At 41.2% G+C, this 23,595-nt stretch overlaps 1 protein-coding gene across 1 annotated transcript in view; it reads left to right on the top strand.

Moving 5' to 3' along the window:
• Positions 1-6,141, top strand: part of LOC116500794 (chondroitin sulfate proteoglycan 4-like) — a 37,003-nt gene extending 30,862 nt beyond the window's left edge. The window contains exon 10 of the mRNA XM_032206045.1: positions 512-6,141. Coding sequence (XP_032061936.1) covers positions 512-2,565 — 2,054 coding nt within the window. The 3' untranslated portion in view covers positions 2,566-6,141. The remainder of the gene's footprint in view (positions 1-511) is intronic.
• Positions 6,142-23,595: the final 17,454 nt, after the last annotated feature.

Here is a 23,595-nt window from a genome sequence, read left to right as displayed (position 1 = left end):
GCTGGTTGGGCCTTCTGGTTGTTTAGGATCTGTCAGCATTCCAATGAACAAATGAGAAAAAACGAAAGATAATTTTTCTTTGGTAGCAAATGACTGGAATACTTTCATCACAGAGTATAGTGTAGATAGTAGTTGCATCACTGCGTCTTTAAAAATGCGATTAACCACCTATGTTAGATTCTTCCTACTGCTGTAGTTGGTATCCTCCATTTTGCTGTAACAATAGAGATAATGAAAGAGTCCTCTGGAGCTTTGAGATACTGATATTTCTTTAATCATGCTCTATGATCAATAGAATAAGTAATCTCTTATATGCAAGTCTATTTTAAGAACAGTGATAATATATTTCTAGCCATGACATTTGAGAATCGAGGATACCATTAAAGAGAAATATGTGATTCCGTAGTCTCTTTTTTGAGCATCATGAATTTTTAAAACACATTACCTAATTTCTGAAATGTTGCAGCTATGAAACAGTCAGTTTCTAAGAATCTCTTTTTGTTTCTACTAGGTACCATAGTCCAGGAAGGAGGTAGAGTGTTAATCAACAAAACAAATTTAGATGCCTCAAATCTGTTGATAAAGCTACCTGAGGTACAGCGCTCCATGTATGAAGTCTGGTATCAAGTTGTATCTTTACCCCTACATGGTGTGATTATTGTCGGAGAAAGGAATGTTACAAAAGAAAAACCTAATTTCTCCCAATACATCCTGGACAAATTTGGAATTGTGTACATGCACGATAATTCTGAATCACTTAGTGACAATTTCACTTTTGCTGTTTGGTTAAACCTAAAGACCAAGTCTGCAACAAAGCCCCATAGTGAAGTTTTGGAGGAGATATTTAATATCACTGTTGTTCCAGTGAATGACCAAGCTCCAGAACTGAAGACTAAAAGGCTGCACTTGAGAGTCCTGCAGGGAGATGTGTCAGTGCTGGGGTCAGAGAATCTGAAAGTTGAAGACCTAGATAACAACCCAGCTGAGCTTAAATACACCATAGTTAGCAACCCCAATAATGGTTATTTAGCAATGAAGAGCAATCTCAGTGTCTCTGTACAGGATTTCACACAAGCTGATATCGACAATGGTAGGGTTTGGTTTGTACAGGATGGAAGTTCTTCCTCTGGCGTGTTTTATTTCAGTGTGACTGATGGTAAACATCGTCCTTTATACAAACTTTTCAGTCTTGAAGTAATACCAATCGCTCTTGTCCTGGTCAACCTTACCAATGTTGCACTTCCACAGGGCCAGACATCTGTCACTATTACTAATGTGCAGCTTTCAGCTGTCTCGAATGGAAAGAGCACTAATATCATGTATGAAATAACTCAGCCTCTAAAGAATGGGCACCTGATGATTGGAAACGAGAAGGTTAGTAAATTTGAGCAAGCAGATTTGTACTCAGGAAGACTGTCGTACCACCTGACAAATCTCACTGTGTTCGAAGAAGTACTGGAGTTTATGATATTCACTGCAGAAAGTAATCTGACAGGACAAGTACTGAAAATCAGAATGAAGCCCTTAGTGCAAGTTGTATCTGACATGCAGATTTCAAATAAAGCTGTGTATAAATTCAGAAGCAGTGACCTGGATGCTTCTGAGCTAGCTAATTTAACAAACAGTAATCCTAGATTTGAAGTGCTAGTGCCCCCAACTCATGGAAGGATTGTAAAAAAAAGGTTTGTGAATGATGCAGAGTTTGAAGATATTCAGACATTCACCCAAGCTGACATTGATAGAGGTGTTGTGCTTCTTGACATAGATGCAAATATGACAGGTGTTGATCTGTTAAATGACTCATTCACATTTATGCTCAGGGCAGATGATGTTCAGCCTGCTGTCGGACATTTTGAGTATTCCATAGTGCCATATAGTCCTCTGCTTGTGCAGGGTTTTACAGCTGAAGTGCCTGTCATAACCAGTACGACCGCTTTAAAAATCCACAGTACCTCAAAGGACGATGCACCAGTTTCCTCCCATAATGAAGAACCCACAGTAGCACCACAGAAGACCGTCCCAATCATGTTCCCAGGTCAGAATCACTGGGGAAATCTACATGAGGAAGGCCCATTGCTAAACCTAGCAGTGGGAACAAGGGGATCTGCAGGGATTGAGACCACAGATTGGGCTGATGCCAAGAGTCCCAGAGAGCAAGCAGGTGAAAGCAGCAACCCTTGGTACATCATTATCCCCCTGGTCGTGGTGTCTGTGCTGCTCATCATTGCTGTTATTTCTGTGTGCATTTTGCTAATGTGTCAGAAGAAAGAGAAGGCAAAACCACTTGTCAAAAATCAGATGGATGTAATCCTCAGTAGTCCAGGTCATTGTCTGGAACGAAGCTTGACTGTGCCTACTGTTACGGTGACCCCTCTCTTGAAGGGAGCTGAGCAAAGTACAGCCTCGACACCAATGGCAGTAAGACATGAACAGCTACTTCCTATGGTGGTTTCTCCAACTGTAGAACAGCCTTTGCAAAATAGCTGGTTAAACCTTGATCCTGAAATGATCCAGTATTGTCGAAAAACAAACCCAACTTTGAAGCGCAATCAGTACTGGGTGTAGTTCATGGCCGCTTTCGGTCATGCTAATTGAGGTAGCATGGAAAAGAAAGTATACACTATTGACATGTAATTTGTTCTTTATTATGCTTATTTATTATAAGTCAAATGATGCACTGTTTATTAGGTAAAACCCAAATACCTGCAAAATAATAATAAAAATCTTACTGGTTACAGTGGCCATAGAGTAAGATTTCCAGTTCATACTTAAGCAAGATTCCTACCTAAGTCAGTGCATAATTTGTCACTGTAGATTTTGAGTGCATCCTGTGTATACAATATTTCTTATTTCCCATGACAGGGATAAAGTAGAACCTTCTGTTGTGGATTATGTGTATTTTAACATAATAATTATTTTGAAGAACTAAGTTTGCTATAAAGATTTTGTGTACTTTCCTGAACTGTCATTTCTGTTGTAAGAACTTTCAACTGTTTTTACAAGTAATTGTCAAGGTGCTAATCTCTTTAATGTTGGTTTGACCTGAAGGCTGTTCAAAGGCCAGTACTAAAGAAACAAAGCTGTGTTATTTCGCCAAGTGTTCATCTGCGTCAGCGAACTTGAAATCTAGAATTCATCCCAGCAATAATTTACAGCAGTGGCAGTGGATAAGTGTTCTGGTAAAACATTATGAGGTGTTTTTTTTTGTTAGTTGCTTTTTTCTTGTTTGTTTTGTTTTGTTTTCCTTATTTGTTGCTGAAATCTAGTCTTTGATGTCTGCAGACTAGTAAAATGCATCCATGACCTCTAATCCACATGGCAAAAACAATGTATCTGACAGCCTGTCTGCTGCATTACCTTTAGCCTTAGGTTATATCTGGAAGTGCATATCAAATTTTATATTCCTGACTAAGGGCTAAATTCTGCCTTCAGTGAAGCAAGCATAACTCTCTCTGGAGTCTGTGAGTTCAGCTAGATGACAGCAGCATCAAGTCCTTTGCTGCACACTAGCATGTGTTGAGGAACTAGAGACAGAAACAATGCTGTGACTAAAAACATACTCCCTTCTGAAGTTTCACAATTTACCCTTCATCTCCTAGAATGCAGATCAAATGTGCCTTATACCCTGTGACAAGTACTGCCTACTCTAATTTAGGTCTGCTAATAAAATGTGCAATAATTTCTCTGTAAAGGGGATATTTTTATATTTATGGAAATCCAACCTCAGTAGTGATATGCAGCCTCCTGTTAAGGTCTGTTCTTTCTTCCACTGAAAACTGCAAAATTCTTGTTGACTTCAGAGGACAAATTGACCACTGAACTTCTCATCTATTTTTGTACTTTGCTTTACAGCTTCCAATTAGCTTGCCTGTAAAAACACTGTGCTCAATGTCAAGATGTCTCACTGCTGCATTATTATTATTCACACTGGAATGACATTTTCATTTGAGCCCAAGTACTGCCGGTCTTGCTTTTGTAGAGTGAATGTATGGGACTGAACATCCTTGGTGCTATTCATTTCATGGTACTTATTTGTTGTTGTTGCTGCTTGATTATGTTTTTGACATTTATATATTTCAGCTGAAGGAAATTTTCACCCATGAGGAAGGCCAGACTAAGTCACTGCTTACTGCTGTGTCCCAGGAACAAAACACACAAGCAGTGGGGGCAATCCTTCTAATCTTTCCCTCTGCCACAGGCAGCCTCAGTTGGCGCATTTTGAAACAATGCATTGTTCAGAGCCCACTCCCAGGAGAGAGGTCAGTGTCTATGAGAAATATACAGGACACATCTTCAGCTGGTTGAGTTAGTACAGCAATAGTGAGTAAGGATGTGAACCCTTTGTATACTCAGACTAAAATACATTTGAACCCGAATACACAGTTTTATTTATCTGTCATTACTATTTTTCCTTGGTGCCATTGTAAGCAGGCTTGAGCTCACCCAGCACTGCCAATGTAAAAGGCTGGGATGTTGAGATGTCCCAGATGGACTGCTGCAGCCCTGTGTTACAAAACTCTATATATAGACTTTTTCCACTTTTCCAAAGAAAATCTTTGGGACTGTTTTTAGAAACTCTCAGTCAGAGCGGTGGTACTGTCAGCTATTGCAAGAACACCCCAGCATCCTTTGTGGAGGTGCAGTTGCACATCTCCAGCCATTTCCTGAGACCTCTTCTGCTAGCTCCAAGCAAACAGCAGCTTCCTCCAGATCCCAGCTGTCAGCTGAGCATTTGCAAAACCCTTCCTCCAAAGCCTTTTAGCTGGTAGCAGGAACCCGATCCCTTTGTACCTTCTTCAAGGCTCCACTACAACGAGGAATAAAGAACTATAATCCAACACTTCCTGGACACTTAAAGAAGCATGTCTAACACTTCTCTACCACTGAGACCTTCCTGTCAACATCAAAAGAGGTATCGTACTCCGTGAGACTAAGTGATGTGTTTCCAACGCTGTACCAAAATAAGGCTGCTGGAGTCTGATGGCAAAGTCCTGTGGCCCCCTGAAAAGCTGAATATAAATGTGGAAGTGAAATATGTTGCTAAGTGTGTATCACTGTAAAGACAATGAAGCCCAAACTTGCTGTGTTTACTGCGCAGTGGAGATGTAACATCGGTCTGCAGTAATGATGATAATGGTAAAAAATGAGATCATGACATAGTATTGAGTGAATCAAAATAACAGCAATGGATTTAGAACTCCAGAACTGAATGGACCTGCTGAATGTCTGTATTTATATGTTTAGAGCAAGAAATTTTACATGAAAAATGCTGAAAAGGTTGCAGATCTTGTGCTGGCTCTTTTTTATGTAAACGTAATTGACTAAACCCTTGTTCTCTATTTCAAAAAAATGCTTTTGCCTGTCAACAGATGTTCAAGTAAATCAGGCAGTATGGAGTTGTATTTTGAGTATTGGCTCAATTTCAAAAGCACTGAGATTTTTTAATTTTTTTTTCCCAATTATTAAAAACAATGTTAAGGCCTAATTCATCAGTGAAGTGTACCAGCAACCAGTTTGCTCTCTCAGTTGGTGCTGCTGTGATACAGCTTTGCCATAATACCTGCCATACGTTGGAACATTCTGATGAGAACTCTATATGGAGAAGTATATTGTATCAGTGATTACTGGCTTTCATATAAAATGTTATATTGCAAAATGTATTTGATAATTATGTATGTTTTTTACTTTAATATTGTATCCTGAGTCTGTATTAAAAAATTGAGTGCCTTCATGTAAGCTCTCCCTGTGGACAATACAGAATAGTCTCTGGAAGAGGAGAGTTCATCTTTTTTTTAACGTAGATATTTAATACAGGTGAGGTGAGCTGTTCTTCTGAGGTGCCTGTCTCTTCTTGCTGACTCTAAATGAGCAAGTCTCATCCTCTGTTTCCTAAATAACTATCAATCAAAAAAGTCTTCTGGAAAACAAATGATTTGTACTTATGGATTCCTTTTGTGATTCCAGGAACATAGCTAGTTTATGGTCAAGATCTGGTTTGAATTTTTTGGTTGTTTCCTTAGTCCTGCAGCTGTGTGTTTTATTTCTTGAAGATGTGGTTTATGAAGGATTCCCTTTCTTACCAAATGGAGTTTTAAATTGCAGCAAAAAAGTGCCTTGAAAATATATATAAAATCAATAAATTGTTTTGTTTATAATCCACACACGTAGGTTTTTGTGTGTTCTTTGAAGACCTACAGAGTACTGTGGTGCAAGAAGAGAACAGGATCCCACTGCCAGTAACAGTGCTCTAATGTTCTTTCAGATGTTTCTTTTTTAAATGAGACACATGCTGAGGTCTGTGTTGTGCTGTGCCCAGCACTGTGCCTCTAACATAATGCACATGGCCGGAAAAGGAGAGAAACCTCATCATGCATCCACCTGGCTGCATTCAGCACTGGCATGAACATAACATCAAAATTAACACATTTGTTTGAACTGGCTCAGGCAGCACTGTGTTGGGTGTATTTCAGGATTAAAGTTTTTTTTTTTTTCCTTTTTTTTTTTTTTTTTTCCTCTTTCAATGCACATGTTTAGAAGGTCTTAAAATATCAGTTTCTTAAATGTTAATACACTAGTGCTGTCTTGTCTCTCTTTCATAAGGCAGTAGAGAAGCCTCTCATGACCTGTCAGCCATTTGCCTCAGTAGTGCTGAATTACTGAGCTGTTTTACTATTAATTGTGGGTCCAGTGTCTAACCAGATACTGAGAAAACTTAAGCAGCTGGTCTTACAGAATAAACTGGTGTGCATCTTGCTTGGCTGCCTCTCTGGGGAAGATCTCAGCATCTGAGCTCACACTGTGAGAGTCCTGGCCCAGTACTGGAGCTGATTATAAATCATTCTTCAAATGTTTTAGGTCAGAAAATGCTGATCTGATTGACTTCAACAATGAAGAGGCCTGATATTGTTCAAATAAACCTTCTGCTCCAGTTATACCAGAGCAGGATTGTTAAACTGGAGGAAGAAGGACAATTTGAACAATTATGTGTTTTAGGTTGATACAATTTTAAACTTGATTTACAATAAAACTCATCCCAACTTCAGGATACTAAATTAAGATATTATTGCCCACTTACCACATGAAATGCTTTGTTTGAGCTGTTTCTCATTTTTATTTAATCAGAACTCAGATGGTTTGTGGTTGTTTCTGTAACTTGAGATGAGGAATTTCTTTTTTTAAATGTTAGAAATTTTGGTGGCAGCCGGACAGCAGCTTCCCCTGCACCATGCTGCAGCTCCTTGACTGTCAGCAAACGTAGAAATCCATAAGCACCAGCTGCAGCGTTTGCTGCAATAGCCTGTTAAGACCTGAGAGACCAAATTCAGTAGTGAATACACTTCAGTGTCCTAAGCTACAGGCCTACATTCTGCCTGCACCATTTTTTTTTTCAAGTCAGCCCTCGTGATGTTATGTTGAAGTACATTCTGTGAATATTTTTAAATGGGCTGAAAATAATTGTCCTGGCATATTCAATGGAAACTCTATTAATTTATCTTCACTTGTTCGAAACAATCATTCCTGCCAGAGCTTGTGTATCCCAAATGCAGTCCCAGAACAAAATGTTCTTTCATTGCAACTGGTGAAATCTATAGTTTCACATCTGTTTGTAGGGAGACTTGGTATGGTGAAATGCTTGCTTTGCTCGCTCATTTCCTCAATTCCAGTCTTGCTTCTTGGTTATTTTTGTGGTAATGCTTTTTACGTGCTGGTAACCACTACCTAAACACGAAGTTGTTTGCAGACTGAGGTTTTAGCTGCATCACATTTTCATGGCTTCACAGAGAGGCGTCATATCTCATAAATTCACTGGGGAGAAAAGAAGACTGAGTTGACTGAGCACTGGTATGGAACGGACTGAGCGTCACAGCTTCCTGAAAGAGTAGAGGCAATAGATCAGAATAAATAAGTTCAATTATTAGCAGATGACTGATTAAACTTGATCTTACATATCAACTTTTGTGTATAACACAGAAAAACATATTGCTGAGATTCGAGAGAAAATTAAAAATAATCAGAAGCATCAAAAGTATTTTCTATACAAGGATAATCTCAAATATGTATAAATGAGGGTGAATCGGTAAGGCAGAGACACATAGGAAGTTGGTTTCAGACATGCAAAGCCACCGGGGAAGCTGCCTTGTTATCAGGGAGCACTGGGGAAGATGTTAATTAAAGTTGGGTAGCTAGGAGGAGAAAACAGAAGTGCATTTGCTGGGGTAGACGGGAAGTTTTAAAACTAGAGAAGGTCTTTTAGCAGCAGAACCATAGGCTTGTCTGAAAGGCAGAGCAGGTGTGCTGAGCTGTGCCTGTGGGAAGAGAGCTACGACACGCCACAGGGCTTGGGGAAGTCACCTCACTGCCAGAGAAGACCTAGAATCAAGATGACAAGTTTTCTTGACATTCAAGGAAAGAAAATAAATTATTTTTTATTTTTTATTCTTTTTTCTGCATCTCTTTGCAGCTTACATGAGATTTAGCTGAATTAAACCTGCCATGGCATGAACATACAGAATGTTGACTTATAAAGGGGTCTGGCTGTCAAGAAGTCCAGTTGTGGGGATTCATCAGATCACATCACTAAAATCCTTCCTTATATAACTGTTGCCCAGTCTTGCTGAGCAGGGTCGGAGAGGGTATAACAGATATTAAAGCCTGTTGGCATGAATATTGCCTTAAAAATAGAGCTGCAGTGTTCCCAGTGTCTTGGTCAAAGTGCAGAAAGGAACAGGCTGAACTTTTCTGAGGTTTTGACTGATTGTTATCACAATTACTGTGGTAACTCTTGTTAGTTGTAAATGCTGGAAGGTATTTGAAAGTGTGGTGATAAAGGTCCTGACATGGAGCAACATGGAGCACTGAACTAATCCAGATGGAGATGGACCTGAACTTGCCCCCGAAAGAAATGAAAGTAGGTTGAGGACTGTTCACATTTACACATGGCTGCACAAAATGCTGTTAAAGATCAGCTCTAGGACTAAAATTAGATCAGGTGTAGAAGTAAGCAGAAGTGGTACAAATTAGCTGGAAAAATCAAATAGCTCCCTACTTCATACCATCTCTTGGCCAAACAGGATTATCCAGCCAAGATCCTATATGCTGCTAGGAATGCTGCAGCTTGAGAATCAGTGAGACAAGTTACCAATTTTCCCACCCTAAATCACCTTGCTCCTGGTTGTAGGACTTAGGATCATTTAGCCTTTCCCCTTTGTGCTAATTCCTGGGATGCTGGGATATCTGTTTGGTGGTTCTTGCCTCCAAGTATGGGATCTGGCCTCAGAAGCCCGGTACTGCTCTGTGTGCCACCTAAGAGCTAGCAGAGTGGTTTTAACTGTTGGTCACCACTGAATGGAGATGTGGCCAGCCCTAATCTGAACCCACAAGTTACACGTAAAGACACTTTATACCCCATTCCCATTTCTTTGGTTTCCAAGCTACCTTGAAGTTTCTAAAACAGGGTTTGGAGTGTCCCTCGCAGCAACTAAGGGCAAGGTCTTTGCTCTGTGAGACCTCTCTGCACTGCTTCAGGCATCAGGGAGAGGTCCCCTCCTGTGCCCCAATGAGCACAGCTGCAGGGGAAGGAGGTGCTTGGAGGGGCTGTTGTGTAGCAGAGCTCCTTCACTCTGGTTTCGCAGATTTCCCACTTCCACCTTGCTGGGAAATTCTCAGGCTGACAGCTGTGACCAGAAGGCAGTTCTCTGCTAAGAAACCTAGACATACCCAGTTCCTGCTTTAGATTTTAACTTCCTTTTTGTGCTTTTTAAAAACTTTTAATTATTATTATTCTCTCTTTTTTATTATGAGGAAGGTCTAGCACAAATCCAGAACAAGAATATATAATCATATACATACATCAGAGCCTCTGCCAGAAGAAATTGTAATAATTTGTTTGTAAACTGTGTGTCACCTCTGAGGTGTTAGAGATATGAGCTTTGGATCTAATAGGTCTACATATCCAAACTCATCTTTGCCCATTACCTCACTGACACTGTCTGCCCTGGTCAGTTGTGGGTAATGCCATTTCCTTCAAACAGTTCTGGCTGCTGAGGGAGAGCATTTATGTCTCCACTATGGATCTGTCACACGGTTTAATATTCACTGCTCACAATACACGTTCCTTTTCCTTACATAAGAGTTCCGTGAGAAGCAGTTCCAGCGCACAGATTTTGTAACAGTAAGTTCCTAATACTCTGATGACTGAAAGGCTTTGTAGCTATCCCCCCAAGGCTGACAAGGAATGGCAGGGCTGCTGTTGGCAACTTCTCCAACCTTTATTCATTTAGGAAAAAAGGAGACCAACTCTTCTACAACTCTGTCTCCCAGTGGAGTTTTTTTAAAATAAGTAGCAATAACCACCTTCATTGTATTCCTTCCTGATGATGAGAAATATAGATGCATTTCTTTCTTGGCAATTGATACCATCCATACATGAAAACAAAAATGATGAAGCTGGTTGTGTGACCTCCAGAGAGTCTGGTGAGACTGGGACTGCCCTTCTGTGGGAAGTGAGGAGCTGGAAATATCCCTTGGGTACCACATGGGGAAGTCATGCTACTGGTTATGCTGACAGCACATGCTTAAGAAATGCCAAAGGTGGATCTAGCAAGTATCTCACGAAGCTGTTTTATTTCCATTTTTACAGTTTCCACAGAGGAACGGAAGTTGTTGTTTTGTTTGCTTGTTTGTTTTTCTACCAGGAGGCATTTATATTTACAAAGAACTGCTCTGAGCTCAACCTTTTGTACCACTCTGGAACAAGTGACACAAGTGACTAATGGCTTCCGTATGAGCACATGGCTCGGAGCGAAGGAGACGCCTGACGCAGGGCCTCTGCAGCCCGCCCTTGAAGACTTCCCAGGCACAGGAAAGGGCCTGGTTTCTTGTTCATCCCAGGCAGACACACAGGACTGGTACATCCTTTGGAAATCACAGTGTTTGAAACTCATGCAGCTACACTGCTGACTGGTAGCTTGGCTGGTTGGAAGTGACTTCTCTGTGTCAAGTTTCTCTTTCAAACCCAGCCCAGAGAAGTCTGTCACAGGGGGTGAAACAGGAGTGAATGCTGGGATTTTGCTCTGTGTTTATCACATACACTGTAAAAAAGAGAAACATCTAGCGATTGCTTACTCTGTTCAGTTGTGGGCCCCTCACTACAAGAAGGACACTGATGCCCTGGAGCATGTCCAGAGAAAGGCTACAAAGATGGTGAAGGGCCTGGAACACAAGTCCTATGGGGAGCAGCTGAGGGCACTGGGGTTGTTTAGTCTGGAGAAGAGCAGGCTCAGGGGAGACCTCATTGCTCTCTACAGTGACCTGAAAGGAAGGTGTGGGGAGCTGGGGGTCGGCCTCTTTTTGCAGAGAATTTGGGATAGGACAAGAGGGAATGGCTTCAAGTTGCACCAGGGGAGGTTTAAGTTGGAAATGAGGAGACATTTCTTCTCAGAATGAGCAGTCAGGCACTGGGATGGGTTGCCCAGGGAGGTGGTGGAGTCACTGTTCCTGGGGGTGTTCAAGAAAAGTTTGGACGTGGTGCCTACAGACATGTTTTAGTGGGTGATATTGGTGGTAGGGTGATGGTTGGACCAGATGATCTTGAAGGCCTTTTTCAACCATAATGATTCTATATTTCTATGGTTCATTTAGAGGCAAATCAGGAAAAGGACTAGGGTGTCACGGCACCTGCTGCATCATCACTGTGCAGCACAGCACACATCAGCATGCACGAAGCTCTGGGCAGAGGCTGCCATCACACTGGCCAGTCTTTGGGCTTGCCTTAGACTTGACTCTGGGCTGGGGCCCAGGACTACCAATTCAGTGTAGAAAATGACCTGAATTTTTCATCATTCTGGCAAATTTATCCACCAGTGCAAGAGTGACAATGAAGCTAGACAGCAATAATATGTCCCCAAATCTCTCAATAGTCCTATTTCTGCTACTGGGCATATAAATGCAGCAGCTGAAGAATAAGCAAAGTCTTGGCCTCTTGATGTAGTCTGCACCTTGGCTAGGGTAACGAAGTGAAATACAAACTCCCTTTTCACTGTGTTTGCAAACTCCCTACATTCAAAGAAAGTGGTGGTGATGGCAGGTAGGCATGGTTTTCATACATGTAGTGACTGGGACATCCGTGTACCACTGGGGAAATCTGGATTTAAATCTTATTCCTCTCTGACTGTCACCTCCCCTCCTCCTGAAAACCCACTAGCTTGCAGACTTTATTAATTTATTATTTATTATAAAAAAAAATGCTAACTGCCAGAGTGGCGGTGTCTGAGCATTCAAATACACTCTCACAAAGGCATTGCATAAATGTTCTTCTCCGGAGAACTGCCCTTAGATGTTAATGACAGGGGCTTTTTTACCCATTGTTTTACAGCTTTTGATGTTTTTGTTTTCTACTTTCAGATAAACAGTCTCACAGAAATCATATCACAATTTTCCTTGCAGTCTCATGCAAAGCACTTTTTCTGACATTTTACTGTCATCCAGCAGTTACCCAGCAGACAGTTTTTCCCATTGCTCTTGCAACAATGCTTACTTTGTTTTCCAGTTTTAATGAGTTATATTAATCTATGCCTGCTTCTTTCTTGACAAGTTGTTTTCCCATTGCTGCTCCAGCTTCTAGTGTTATTTTAACAACCGATAAAAGAGCTCAGCTGGCAGCAGATGTGAATCTACCACAGCAGATTCTCTCTGTCAGATGTGTGCAGTATGAAATCACAGTTTCATTTAATCCATGCTGGTTTTGAGCTTCCTTGGGACCACTTCATAAGAAGGTGTTTTGGATTGTTTTTAAAAACACAGGAGACATCCTTAAGAGAACACTGCCTGTCCTTGCTGCAGACATAACTTTTATTAGAAGCTGCTTTTATGAATATAGAAATAATATTATAGAATCACAGAATTATAAAGGTGCTGGTTTCAATGTCAAAGTCCCTTGTGACTTCCCAACAGTTTGCTCTAGTCAGGGTATTTCAAAACCTGTTTCTCTATTAATTTGGAAGTGATACAAGCAGCTGTATGTGTCAAAGCTACAAATAGATTAACGACAATATTGCTGAGCACAAAGAAGGAAAGAAAGGTCCCTCATCAAGTGTAATGAGAGCAATATTTAATAGAAAACTGCTGTAAAGTTTGGTCAGCTCAGATATTTCATGCACACTGCATAGCCATCTGCATATGGCAACAACAGTGTGAGGTGGTGACAGTATGCACTGGGCCAGGAGACACAGAATAGTAGTATAATGCTGTCATCTTTTCATGGAGTTTTGTGAGCTCCCAAGGAGTTTTCTAGTTTCTCATCTGTGCTGATACTCCTTTTTTTGTTGTATGATAACTAACTAGACCAGTGGTGATCTGCCATTGTAGCCAAAAGTTATCAGTAGTTCTCCTTTCCTTGTCCTCATGAAAAAATATGGTCATATCTTTAAAAGGAATAACTGAAAGATGATGAACAGCAAGATGAACAAGGCCTAGCTTCCCATGGAGTTGTGTTTTACAGACCCCTGCTCTTCTGCAGGCTCTCCTGCAGCTTCTTCCTACGTATCTCGCACAGTGAAGTTTCGGTGTGTTCTCTGGCTGATGCAGAGCTACCCATCCTGCCAAATTGGCCAAAATCTGTGTATGTGCTGGCCAGATGGCTGCTGCCTCTTCAAACAGAGAGGATGCTGAGTTGACCATGTGTTTCACTCATCAGGAGATACTAAACAGGGCTTCTTTCCTCCTTTCAGCTGCCCTTTTTCATGGAGTTTGCAAGAACATAGTATCTTATAGATCTCTGCACCCCTTTCAAAGTTGGATGAAGTTGGCTGTAGCACTGATATTGGAGTTGGGAGACAGGTAAATGACACAGTTGCACAGGGGTTGTTCCCTTAGCAAACCAGGCTAAAAATGAAGAAGGAGATTTGTAGTTCAAAGAAGTTTTCAAGTGTTGCATATATTGAAAGACTGAAATGTGTGAAACAGCTACACAGAAGCAATATGCTAGAATGGTGTTTTGTAGGTGGCTGAAGAATGAGGAATTAAGTTCTAAAATGTGTTCTCTGTGATTGTCAAAGATAAACTGCTACCATGCTGCTACAGTTTCTCCTCTTCCATGTGATACTTGGTGGTGGTTTCACCCATCTGGGCAGCTGAACTCCACCACAACCACACTCTCACTCTTCCTCCTCAAAGGGAAAGGGAGAGAAAATACAATGAAAAGGGCTCAATGGTTGAGATAAGGACAGGGAGATCTCTCAACAGTTCTCTAACAGTGCTCTCTAACAGGCAAAACAGACTCAGCTTAGGGAGACTGATGCCATTTATTGCCTATCACTAACACGTGAAAAACTAGAAGCAAACCAAAAACACCTTCCTCTCATCCACCCTCTCCTACTTCCTCCCCCGAGTGGCACAGGGGAATGGGGAAGGGGGGCTGTGGTCAGTCCCTGATGCTTTGTCTCTGCTGCTCCTTCTTGGTCCCTCTCTGCCCCTGCTCCCCGTGGGGTCCCTCCCATGGATGCCGTCCTTCCCCAACTGAGCCTGCGGGGGCTGCCCACAGGCAGCAGCTCTTCAAGACCTGCTTCCACACGGCTCCATCCCACGGGGTCCATCCCCCAGGAGCAAACTGCTCCAGCACAGGTCCCCCACGGGTGGGGGCAGCTCCCCCCAGACCCCCTGCTCCTGCGTGGGCTCCTCTCCACGGGCTGCAGCTCCGGCCCGGGGCCTGCTCCTGCGGGGGCTCTCCATGGGCCGCAGCCTCCTCCAGGCCACATCCACCTGCTCCACCGGGGGCTCCTCCACCCATGGGGGGGCTGCAGCGTGGAGATCTGCTCCATGTGGGACCCATGGGCTGCAGGGGGACAGCCTGCTCCACCAGGGGCCTCTCCCTGCATAGGCCACAGGGGAACTGCTGCTGCCTGCCTGCAGCACCTCCTGCCCTCCTGCTGCACTCACCTGGGGGCTGCAGGGCTGCTTCTCACTCCTCTCTCTCCCAGGGAACTGGCCCTTATCTAACATGGGGCAGCTGCTGGGCTCTTCTTACTGCGGCCACCCCCGCAGCCGCCCTCTACCAAAACCTTGCCATGTAAACACAATAAAGGTTGATACTGAGAGACTGAGCTTCTGAAAAACCTGCAACCAGCTTCAAACATAACTGTGTTTGAAGGAAGACTATAAGTCAGAGTTGAGTTTGTCTCCTACAAAGTAGTGACATTGACCAGGAACTGCAGATGACTATAGGTGACAGCAAAAAAAGCCGTTCAACCTGGTCTGCAATGTCTTGCATTAGATCAAAGACAAGGATAATCCTTGACCTTATAAGCAGAAGAACGTCGAAGTGGCTTAAGGATGAAGTATTATCTCAGTACTGGATTAAGAAGAGCAGAAAGGAGCAGATTTTTCAATGCTGTTGTGCATGTTTGGTAAAACAGTTAAAGTAGGAAAGGAATCTAAAACAGGGTGATTTAGTGAAGGGGAATACCTGAGGAAATCAAACCTCACGCTCTTATGAGAAGACTATAAGAAGGCTTTCTCTTCACAGACGAAAAGTGACCAAAGTCATTTGCTTTGATGATGGCCTAGAAGATTACAATTCTGGAGAAGAGATTTCTGACTACAGGTGACTCTTCACAGAATCAAAACAAAACAAAAAATGCAGAGTAATATGAAGCTGACTGTGAAGAAATGATGGGAAACATTTCTGGGTGCAAAACTTAACCATTGCAAAAATGTACTTGGGAACGTCATCCTGCTTGTGTTTACTTAAAAGCCTTCAAATTAAGCCTGAAAGTCTTTCCTGAATATGTATTGTAGCTCCAAGAGAGTTACAGACTTAAACAGGCTTAGAGACTTAAATAGGCTTAGAGACTTAAAATCTATGAATTCATGATAAGCCTTGTCAAACAGAAGTGCCTTAGCGATACAATGAGCTGGAAAAAGGAATGCCGGCAGCCAAGCAAAGGGATCCTGCCCACCTCATTTGTCTGGGGAAGAGGAAATTAACAGGGTGGCATATCTCAGTTCCCGAACACATCCCTCCTTCCTGATCTGCCATTTCTCCCACCCTGACAATCTCCTGCCTCTGACTTCACCTGTGATGGGAATCGTCTTCCTGAATATACTATGGACTTCTGAAGTGGTAGGATGAAAGTGCAGCCTTTCACGAGGCTCTTGCCTAGTTCACACCTTGCTCTGACAAGCAAAATTGTCTTGATGTTCTCCAAAATTCATAAAAGAGGTATAGTATGCCCTTCACATCTTTGAATTTGACTACTGTCCAGGTATCCTGCTAAGGATTTTGATGCCTAACTGAAGATGCTTTAGGTTTTAAATGGGAGCCCTGGTGCACATAGTCAGTGTCGTCCCAGATGTTTTTCTCAATCTACTAAGGCTCTGATTTGGAAAGGAAAAAGCACAATGGGAAAGGTTGCCTAATAATTGCTTTGGATTTTGTTAATTAATGATTACACTGAAAGAGTCAATTTGCCTTGTGCTTACAACCACTTGCCTCTGTCACAGTCCAGCAATGTACTCACAGTGCAGTACTTCAAGAGCACAGCTCTTCTCCTCCTGCCCTGTTGGACACAATTCAAGTGCTTCACCACTTCTAAACAGAAGAAATTAATAATCCTTTTGAAAATGAAATGACATTGGTATTTATTCACAAAATAACTTATTTATTACCCTACAAAGTCAGGCTAAAAAATGTCCATTTCACATGAGGAAAAATTTTAAGCTGTTTTGTACTGGATTTTCACAGTATGGATGCAGCTCACTCTCTGGGGAAACTCAGAAAAGCATACTTTGTTTCCCACTTTGGATTCAAATTCCTAAAAGGCTTATAACAAGCAGCCATCTGGCTGCTGTTTAGCGTCCCAGATGAAATAAGGATGGTAGCCTGAACCATGTGTTCAAGGACACCAGAGAACAGGTGTCCCTATCATTGAAATTACCAGAGTAATCGGTAAAGAGACCAGAATCTCTGGGGTATATGCAGTGTAAGTAACCTTTCCATAATGAATGGGGTTAATTTAATTTTTTAGGCCATTAAACTATGGAGGTTTTCTGTTTGATTTATTTAATTTGCAAACAGAAGCATCTTGAGTGTCCCTAATGCCAAGTTTTTGGTATTGTTGTATTTCTAATATTAAACCTCACATGATGGGTGCTGTGTGCCTGTCCTGAGATTCCTTGTCTGGAAATAAATGTACTTGTCAAATTAAAGGACACAAATTACATAGGCAAGATGATACTTTTTTAAAAAAAGCTCATTTATTCTTCCTCATTGCTATTTTAAATTGTGATAGTTGAACTGTTGAGATTAAAACAATTGAGAGAATTCTTTTAACACAGAAATCACAAATTAGAAACAAAAGCCTATTTTTAGAAAGAACATATTTGTAGTGGGTTTTCTAACTGATCTCTGAGTGGAGTTTAAATAGATTCAGTAATTCAGTAGTTTTATGCTTTTTAGAGTCATTTGATGGTAATGCTATCCAGAAGAAACCTTTTTGCAGTTCAATTAGAAAGACAATGACTCCAAAAGGGATATTTTTCAACACTCTGAAGAGCCTGGATTACATTGCTAATGTCCAGAACTGTGTACTTTAACATATATAGAGAGGGCAAAGTATTTATATTTCAGGGGGTTATAGCAGATGTAAGAACCTCAGTTTTACTAATACCCTGAAAATGTTTTGAATATGACCTTTGGCTTTGAAATGTTAAAGGCAGACTAGCTTTCCCCTTATTATTTCAGCTTCACAGTGAATAATGAATGACACATGCTTGTGGTTAGTCCTGTCCGAGACCTTTCCACCGTGAAACCTATCTTTTTCTTTACCCAGAAATTACTGGTGGTCACTTACTGTCACAGGAAAATATACCTTCTATTTAATTCATGCTTACTTCATTTGAAGTTGATGTAGTAATGGAGAATGTTTTTATTCAAGGACTCAAGTTTAACAGTATGCAGGAACAGAAGAGAAGCAACTTCAATTTAGTCCATATACACCTCACATGCCAGTTCAATATAGAACCCAAATATTTCATTGTTTTAACATGATGGGCAAAATGTGTAGCTGTTTGGTTCCCCTGTGATTGCATGATCTGAAAAGGAGAGAATAGATAAATAGAGATAATTAAATAGGAAGATCAAAATTTTAGAAATCCTGGCTTCTAATCCTAACTGGCATTGACTTAGTCCATGCCTTTAGATAAAGTGCTTTAGTGGGGGATCATTTGCACACATTTTCTGACCCTAAAAATGAAGTTACAAGAAAGCAATGAGCCTGAGAAATGAAGATATTAAGAAGCAATGGTTAAATAAAAACCTTATCTTTGCCTCAAATTTTTCACTTCTGAGTAAGAACCTTCATCTTCATTGAATTGTTACAAAGCTTTATATGTTAACATTTTCAAAAAAAAAAAAAACAAAAAACAAAAAACTTTTTGAGTTATTTATTTTGTATAAAGTGGTGTAATTTGGCCATATTCCTTTCTTGGGAAAATGGGAGATGATGGAAAATGAATTGCTGAAAATAGGGGAACTAACGGATAGAACTGGTCAGACAGCAGAGGTTGCTGTAGGTGGCTTAGCATTGGGCTGAGACGCAAAGGCAGGTGTACAGGCTCAGCTGTCCTGCCTTTGCACCTCTCACTCCCACTGCTGCTCACACAAACCACACCAACGTGCTGCACGCAGATGGTCCCATGCCCGCAGTGACACTCACCCCCTCCTTTCGCACCACAAAGGGAAGAAGCTACCCATAACACCAAAACTCTGTAAGGTCCCACATTTGTTATCTGTTTTTCTATTCCTGTCCTTGCCTTGTTCATCCTTGTCAAATAATGCAGCTCATTCTTCCTTTCCTCTCCTCAGTTCATGACACAGAGACCTCATACAACATATATCCAACTATGTAATTGCATTTAACTGATTCAGTCTTCCATATATCCAGCTACTACTACTTCAGTGATGACTTTTAGTTATCAAAGTGTGGTGTAGGCTTAAAGGCATTTAATTGTTCAGGCTTTTGATATTAAAAGAGAATTCTTGAATATAAGATTAATGTCTCTTCATGGTCATTTCAATTTCTTTAGATGCATATTAACAATAGCAGCTGGAGGAATAAGATATCCACCCATATATGAACCTCTCCTGGCAATTCTCTGCAATGCAGTCTTCCTTGCCATAAACCTATTCTCTTTTCACAGGGTACATCCATACCACAGGCGCAATGTTTCCTTTCAATGTATTCAAGGAAGATACTGCTTTGTTTCACGCACCAACAAAAAATTGGTGCCTGATTGTCACAGTCCATGTCAAGACAAAAGAACAGTTGGTAGTAATGTGAATAATGTTTGTGCAACCTTGCTTGTGATGCATCTAGTTTGGAGAATGACTAAGTTTAGGTTTTCTTAGTAACTCCATTATGTCAACATTTCCTGGTTGCAAGAGTCATGGGTTTTTCTTTCATTGAAACAAGCCAAGTTGGGCAATGTGGCCTTTTGCTGGGCAGTCTGGAAAGGCAAGGCTACAAACTGCATGAAGTTACAGCTGAATCCACTGTTGTGCATTCTCTCCATCCTCCACCCACATATTGTTTTGCTTTCCTAGTTGTTCCATGAGGACCTCTCCTTCTCAATTTTATTTTTCCTTTGCCTGATGTAGGGTTAAAGAATGAAAGGGAAACACAGAGGGAAAAAAATGAAAGTGGAAATGATCAGGACAAGAAATATGACCAGCTGTTTAAATAACAAAGCACTCTGGAAGTGCACAAAGAATAAATTACTCCTTTTCTATTCTAATTTTTTTTCTTAATCTATTTATTTCTATAGAATCCTTGATGATTTATGTGAATGATAAAGTGACCAAAGAAGACTATCTTCATGCTATTCCCTTTTTCTGAAAGTTGCACAGCATTGTTGTGTTAAGCCAAGTTGTTAAGAGTGTTTGCCACAACTGGACCTAAAGAACTGTATAGCAAAATTTGAAAAACAGCAACCATCCACTGAGTTTTTCTAAGAATTATTCATCTTGTATATGCAGTCTGCTCATAAAAAAAAAAAAAAAAAAAAATCAACAAAATTGGCTTCACTGGATCATGCTGCTGTTGACTGCATTTGTTCTCTCTTCCCATCCAGGAAAAATGAGTTTTATGTTTCATTCCAAAGGCACAATAACTTGTCAGTGTTTCTATTTTTTTTCCAAAGGCAAGTCCCAATTTCCTGTGTTAGCTGCCCAGAAAGCTGTGTGCTGGGGCTCCCAAATCCCCCTGGTGCAGTTAGCCGTTCTGGTGTTCCAGTGGAAGGTGCTGGTGGAGAGAGAAGGTCTCTCATCATTTGCGTCAACTTCAGAAGGAAGATGGAAAGGTTGGGTTTAACCCAGTGGTAAGTGGGGAGACTTGCAGACAGCATGGCAGTACAGTGATGGGGTGTAACTTGCTGTTCTGGGAGTCCTCTGGAGCAGGTTTAGGGGCCAGAGTAACACCTATAGACACCAGATTTTGTAACTAAAATCAGAAGATCTCAATTATAGCAATCAGGTAAGAGTTCAGCTTAGTGGTTGCAGCTATCCTGGTAAATTAAACATGACAGAGATCTCTACCTGGAACAGGAGCCACTTCTCTTAGGAGAGCTCACATACTCTTAACCCCTCTTGCCTTCCCAGACACGATGGCCACAATTGGGACACTCTCCTAGGAAAGGCTCATAGCCTAGGAAACTGCCATGTGTAGGAAGTTTGGGAAGTCTTTTAGTTGTCTTGCACCAAAGCCTTGCTGAGGACAATTCTGGTGATGTAACAACATTAAGTGCCAGTGCCTGGGAACATCCCATGGCGTTGGTCTAGCAAACACCGTGTTTGCCTCATACTTCAATGCAGCACACAGCAAGTACAACACAAGACAGATCCCCTTCACATAACTTTTTTGGTGAGCCTGAGTTCTTGGACCCAATATATAAGTACATAGCCTCCAAATACTTAAGCCTTTTTGAAAAGAGAATTTTTCCCCCTGTGCACTGGAGAACGGCACTATAAGAGGTTACGACATGGAAACATCAGAGTCCTGTGGCTCAAAGCTGTGTGATGCACTGCTCTAGTGTCATCAAGAATCAGAAAACAATAGCCCCATCTTCTGCTGGTGTACAAGGTCCCCAAGGAGATCTCCTCTTATAAAACCAGGCTGGGATTTTGTTTATTGTCACACACACACAAGAGAGAGAGAGAGAGAAAGAGAGACAGGGCGTTCACATCAACATAACACAGGGACAAAATGTCTAAACTGGGTTACTTGTGATAGAGGAGAATATAAAATACCAATAGCTTCACAGACATGTATAGTTACTGTGGTTTATCCCAGCAGGCAGCTCCTCAGCACCACACAGCCATTTCCTCACTCCTCATACCCTTGCAGGGGGATGGGGGAAAGAACTGGAAAAAAAAAAAAAAAAAAAAAAAAAAAAGTAAAAAAAATCTGGGTTGAGATAAGGACAGTTTCATAGGAAATAAAAGGGAGAGAAATAATAATAAGAAGAATAAGAATAACAGCAACAACAACAACAGCAACAAAAGAATATGCAAAGCAAGTGATGCAGAATGCAAATGTTCACCACCCACTGACCAGGGCCCAGCCAGACCCTGAGCAATGCCCCATCCCCACCTCAGCCAGTCACCCCAGTTTCATTTCTGAGCCACATGGTGTGGGACATCACTCTGGTCAGTTTGGGCCAGCTGCCCTGGCTGTGTCCCCTCCCAGCTCCTGGAGCACCCCCAGCCTCCTCACTGGCAGGGCAGCACAAGGAGCTGAAAAGACATGGGCTTTGTATAAGCACTGCTCTGCAACAACTAAAGCATCAGGATGTTATCAACCTTATTCTTATCCTAAACCCAAAACACAAGACTATGCCAGCAACTAGGAAGAAAATTAACTTATCCCAGCTGAAACCAGGGCAATAGCTTGCTTCAGTGTGCTGTTTCAAAAATACCTCTTCTCATGTACAGTTTAGCTTCCCTTTAAAAGACGTTGAGCTAGATGTTTATTTCTCACACTAAATTCTTATGCAAGACAAAGAGGAAATGGCCTTCATATTTTTTGTGTCTGTGAAGTCGAATAGTCAGGTATGCAGTAAAGGACATCAAGTGTGAAGGAAGTAAGAGAAACGAGTGATCAGAGTAGTTGTCACAATCTGAGGAGCAAGGAAGACAAGTGACTTGTGCCCTGTTGCTCACAAATACTCTGTCTAGGGAAAATGAGTCCTGTGAAACTGCTTGTTTTCAGGGCAGAAAAAGGAGAAACGGCTGAGTCACTGAAAATAAACAGGAATTTGAGATTGTGACCATCCACCATCTGATGCAAAATGCTGAGTAAAGTTGAAGAGATTTCTCTGCTAGCAAACAGGAACTGTTTACTAACCTAATGGCTTTGCTCTGGTATATTTTTAAATGAAATGTCATAATCCTTGGGGCCAGTGGTTGTTCTGACAAAATAAAGACCAGATCCTCCCAGTTGCCACATGTCACAAGTGCTGCTAGGGCTGTCTGCACTAAATTCAGCTATCTGGCAGCATTCTCATTAACCTGCCAAAAAAAGAAAAAAGAAAAAAAAAAAAAAAAAAAGAAACAGACTTACCAATGAATTCAATACCACGAAGTACTATTCTTAAGGTAATTTTTCTCAGGTAGAAGAAAACAGATAAAGTGAGTTCCTGTAGAAACAAGGAGAGGTTGATCACTTAAACACAACTGAACTGAATGACCAGGTACACCTGTAGTGTTAACAGTTCTGATGACAGTAAAGCTGACCCATGCTTGATAATGAAGAACATAAGTCTTCGTTTCCTGGGGAATTCAGATTATTTCACTTCAGTGGAAAGAACTTGATACATACAGTTCCTGATCCCCTACCAGCCTGTTCTGTCCTTCACTAGGTACAGAAGTTTAAAAGTATGGTTTAAATATTCAGAATTAATACTGCAGTTATTGCATTGTTTGAGAGTGATCAGATTTTTGAAGAGACAGCTGGGAGCCTGGCATAGGGGTTTCAGTGATGTAAAATTATTTAATGGAGTTGGATGAATTATTCATTGTGAATCATTCATCTGACCAATGTGGGAACTTCTCTGTCTATAAATTATTCATAATTTTTTAAAAATTTAAAATTAATATTCAACCTGCCTTCACATTTATCAAGGCTTAGAATTTGACTGTGCATACATTTGGTATGCTAAAAGGTACAAATCAAAGAACTTTTACATTACACTAGCTGCCTAAATTTATTTTTCTTTCTTCCATTTGTCATGGTATTTTGAAGGAGCATGAACAAAAAAAAAAAAGCCACGAGTTCCAAACTGAAAGAAAGAAGTGAGAGAGCATGAAAGTTCCTTGTCCAGACGTTAGGTCATGAATGTTTGTGCTGGTTTATGCATTAACAGCTAAAATGCAGGGAAGGAATTAATTTCCATATGCAGCTTCCCTTATTGAGCAATGCTTAACAAAAGCGCAGCGCACCCCTTCCTGCTTCTCTGCAGTTGCAGTAGTATTGAATTAATTGGTAACTCACTCTCTTGGTCCCTTGAATTAAGCAGGGGTTGCTTTTGGAGAAAATGGTGTATTTA

Source organism: Aythya fuligula, chromosome Z (genome assembly GCF_009819795.1).
Source record: "Aythya fuligula isolate bAytFul2 chromosome Z, bAytFul2.pri, whole genome shotgun sequence".
NCBI classification, from domain to species: Eukaryota; Metazoa; Chordata; class Aves; order Anseriformes; family Anatidae; genus Aythya; species Aythya fuligula.
The sequence above is the reverse complement of the archived record's forward strand: the minus strand, read 5'-3'. Positions and strand labels throughout refer to the sequence as shown.